The 4,300-nt window shown below is 46.7% G+C and overlaps 1 protein-coding gene across 1 annotated transcript; it reads right to left on the bottom strand.

Moving 5' to 3' along the window:
- Positions 1-509: 509 nt before the first annotated feature.
- On the bottom strand, positions 510-1,102 carry SPRR4 (small proline rich protein 4; the record flags this gene model as incomplete). The annotated part of the gene is made up of 2 exons (XM_079721787.1): positions 510-616; positions 804-1,102. One exon carries the CDS (start codon positions 1,100-1,102, stop codon positions 845-847), a length of 258 nt encoding a protein of 85 aa, XP_079577913.1. The 3' UTR covers positions 510-616; positions 804-844.
- Positions 1,103-4,300: the final 3,198 nt, after the last annotated feature.

The following is a 4,300-nucleotide window of genomic DNA, read 5'->3' as shown; positions in this document are numbered from 1 at the left end:
TCATAGAAGGGCTTTGTAGTACTCATGTCATTTATGTATGTCTTGTCTGCTTTTTCAGAATGACAACTTCCAACAGGCAAAAACCACATTCATCAAGTAGGCTCGGGGTCTCTAATTGTAGGAGCAAAATTTTCCACCATTTGTCTTTCCTTAAATACAATTAGCTGGCAAGAGTCTCCAAAACTCTTGCCAATTAGTCCCTGGGCTTTCTCTCCCCCTCCTTTACCCGAGATGTGTCAGGATCTGACATCCTTCATCATTATTTACTAGAGAGCAACTATGCCCCTCAGGATGCACTGATGAGCATGTGTGTACTCACATACTCGCTTCCCCCAAATATCCCCTCTGAACCAATGAATGTATTGCAGACTGGGGCCAGGGCACAGACAATGACATAAAGCACAGATTTATTAGAGGAAGAAATAGGAGGGAAGCTCAGGATGGGGAGTTGGGGTAGGGAATGAGTCAGGACCTGTGCTTTAGCCTCTGGTGTCCGCATGAGTCAAGGTGGAAGACCAGAAGAAGCCCAGATTATTTTCTTGCTTTGGGACATGGATGGGGCCATAGCTGTGGCCAAACTGGAGGCTGGAGAGGCTGAGGTCTCACTCATGTTCACCTAGGATAGCAAAAGAGTGGGGTAGAGAAGAAGACTGGGAGCAAGGGGGTGTGTGGGATAAGGGGCTCAGTGGGAAGAAATCCTGACAATGCTTCATTGGACCCTGGGTAGGAGGACGTGGGAGAGGAGAGCAAATCCTGGAGCTGGGGTTGGAGGGAGCAGAAGCAGGAGGAAAATAAAGCTGCACCTGGTAGCCTGGATGGCAGGCAGGTGTATCTTGGTCCATCCTTACTTCTGTTTACTCTTGGGGGCTTGCTGGGCTGAGGGACACTTCTGCTGGGCTGGTATGGGTGTGCCCTTTGGTGGGCATTGCTTCTTGGCCTGAGGAGCATATGAATCCTTGGTTTTGGGTACACATGTCTCCTGACATTTGACAGGGGGTGGCTGACAGAGCTGCTTCACCTGCTGCTGCTGGGCCGTCTGAGGTAGGCACTGCTGCTGTTGCTGCTGTTGCTGCTGCTGCTGCTGCTGCTGCCGGGAAGACATTGCTTCAGGAACTGGTGAGCCTGGAAGAAACCCAGGCAAGGCCACAATGAGACCAGCTCCCTTCATCTCTTCTCCCTTCTGACTCCTGAAGAGTGTTTCCTCCACCAGCCAAGGGTGTGGTAAGTGATTAATAGCTTCAAGTTGACTAATGGATTGACTCACACACACCCATTGCAATCTTCCTCTCTTTCTTCTTTTGTCTCTGCTGCCCTGATTTCCTACGTCCCTTCATCTTCCTGTAGACTCCTGACCCAATTGAGTACATAATTTATTTCTTAGACTTAACAGGAAATAAGTTGTGGTTCCAAGCTGAGGATTAAAACATGGCCCAGATATTTTACTAGATCAAGACATGAGATCTTCGCCGATGGGTTGGCAATGCCAACTGTTTACCTTGGGAAGTTCAGCCAATGATCGTGGGTAAGGATGGAAAGGCATGAGGAAGAGGGCAGGAGCAAATTCTGTCTTAGAGGGAAGAATCATGATGTGTAAGTGATGGGGCTGGAGTAAACCTGTTCTGGAAACTTAGAGGCCTGAATTCTAATCCTGGCTCTATCCCTGACTTACTATGGGATGCAAAGGCAAGTCATTTAATGTAGTTGGGGGATAGTGGTTCTAGCCCTCCATGGAAAATGGGGGAATTGAAGACCAAAGAGATCACTGGAGGTAAGGGATTATAGGAGGATGTTTCACCAAGAGGAAAGAGCATTGGCCAAGAAGACACAGGTGTGGGTTCTAGATCCAACCCTGCCACTCACTGGCCAGGCTCATTTCTGGGAAATCTGCCTCTTCTGGACCTCCATGCCTTTGTTTGGAGGATACTGATCTGGAAGGTCTCTGAGGCCTTCCCAGCTTTGACATGCATCCCTGGTTTTCTTTGTAGGCATATTCCTGATCTTCTAAGCTCATGCCTATAAATGGGAAGTGTACTTTCCAGGTGGCAATCATGACAGAGAGGTATGGGAGCTGCATAGCATAAAATACAATATTCAATATACCAGTTTCTGTAAATCTAAAAGCAAAGTTTGAGAGAGCTTGCTAGTAGGATTGAAAACACAGAAAGGGCATGAGAAAGTTTTGGAGGAGGCTACAAAATGCTGCAGGTCTGACTATCTCCCCTCAATGAGAAAAATCCTCTTGCCAGGGAATCAAACCCAGAATCAGGAAATTAGTCAGACCCAACATTGGTGTGGAACGGAGATTGAATTTCCTAAGTAACAATTAGTGTGACATTTCCTTAATTGTCATGAGGCTTACGTTACTTCTCTGGTTACCCAAGAATAGGAGAGGAGCTTGGCCTAGTGGCTCAAGACAGTTCAAGGAGGAGGAAAGGGCCCAGCAGATCCCAGGAGGACAAATCCATTACCACTTACCAGAGGTGCAAGCCGGACCCTAGGAGAGGCAGCTGAACACAGGCCCATAGCAGCTACTCCTGGGAACATTTTAAGGGACCCCAACCTGCCCCAGGCACCTGACGTGGCCCTCATTATCACTTTCCAGGGAATTCATCACCCACTTCTCCTACCTGCACTTCCTCCATGACTTGCTTTCCTGGCCTGTTTTGATGAAAGACACCCACCAGATATTCCAGCAATCCGGGTCCCTGACTACCTGAGCTGACTTCATCCACCTAGGTGTCTGCTCAAACTCAAGGACTCAAAGTCTTTTAAAAATAGAACATATCTGAAGCTCTGTTTGTAGACTGAGAGTTATAAGAAACATGGAGGAAGGAAGAGGAGAAGGGGGAAGGAATATGGGCTGGGAGCACTTCCAACAAAAATAGGATATTAATGGTGGTGAAAGAGGGTGGGATAGAATTTGTTCTCTGTGGTAGAGTTTCCAGATAAAATATAGGGCAACTAGCTAAATTTGAATTTCAGATAAACAGAATTTTCAGTATAAGTATGTCCCAAATACTGCAGGAGACATACTAAAAAAATTCTTATTGTTTATCTGAAATTCAAATGTAACTGAGCAGGCTGTATTCTGATTTGCTAAATCTGCCAACTTTACTCAAGGACTTATTCAGGTGGGAGGAAGGAGCCCTGGTCCTCCCTCCACTTGACTTCCTAGCCCCTGGGGGAGGGAAACACGGTATTCTGTGAGGCTGGTTCATTTTTGGACCACTGTCCCAAACCTCAGGATCCAGCTGATTAGAGGCCATTGACACACTGATTTCTATCATTATCAGAGCAAAGCGTAAGACTGCCTGAGAAGTGATAGAAATACCTAAAAGAACCTTCAGACCGTTTTCCATACCTCTTGTCTTATTTAAGCATCATGGCAATTCTGTCAAGTCGTGCAAATCTGATTTTATCATCTAAAAATTTAGATCCAAAGAAGTTCACTGACTTGCTCAACAACATGTAGCTAGCAGTGGTGGAGCTGGTGAGGGGCCTGGCCCAGGGCTCTTTTCCACTGCATCACAGTAAATTGGACAGCGTCCCCACCATGGACAAGTGACTGTCACTGGGTGGGGACCATGACTAATGATCTTTTCTGAGCTTCCTGTCATCTATAGACTGAACAATGATCATTTTTCAGGGTTAGCCTCACTTAAAAGGTAATCCTTTCCTTAATTTCTTGTGCAGGCCGGGCCTCCTCCTCCACCTCTTCCCAAGCCTAGCAACTTTAAGAATGTAACATTCTGTGTTCCAGATTCCTGGTCCTGCATTCCATCTTCAAGACAAACACCTTCTCCACCTATGCCCCTCTCCCGTGTTCCCACTACACTATGCTCATCCTGATGCAAATTCTCTGAAAGGGAAGCATGGGACAGGATGGATTTGGCGTGGGCACAGATCAAGGTGTTCTCCCGCGCCTGACACATAGAAGGCATCAGTGTACGTGTGCTGCTCACGATGGGGTGGATTGTGCCACCTGTCTGTCACCCACACAGCTTCTCTGGAATACACGTTACTTTTTATTTTTCCCAGTCTGCTCATTGGCCTCTTACTTTGTCCATCAACAACTCCTGCTTAGTTTGGAGAACTCTATCTAGTGATCAACCTTGTCTTATAACACAGTTATCATCTCAGAGGGTACTCCAGGGGTGGCCTTTATAGAGAACATGGCTGGAGTTGAGGTGGCAGTGTCCTCTAGGTCATAAATCTCCAAGAGTCATTCAAGCTCATATGCATCTAACACGTTAAACTTTTCAAAACTCTGGCACTCAACTTCCCTCTTGGCCACAATATC

Source organism: Hyperoodon ampullatus (genome assembly GCF_949752795.1).
Source record: "Hyperoodon ampullatus genome assembly, chromosome: 2".
Classification (NCBI taxonomy): Eukaryota; Metazoa; Chordata; class Mammalia; order Artiodactyla; family Ziphiidae; genus Hyperoodon; species Hyperoodon ampullatus.
The sequence above is the reverse complement of the archived record's forward strand: the minus strand, read 5'-3'. Positions and strand labels throughout refer to the sequence as shown.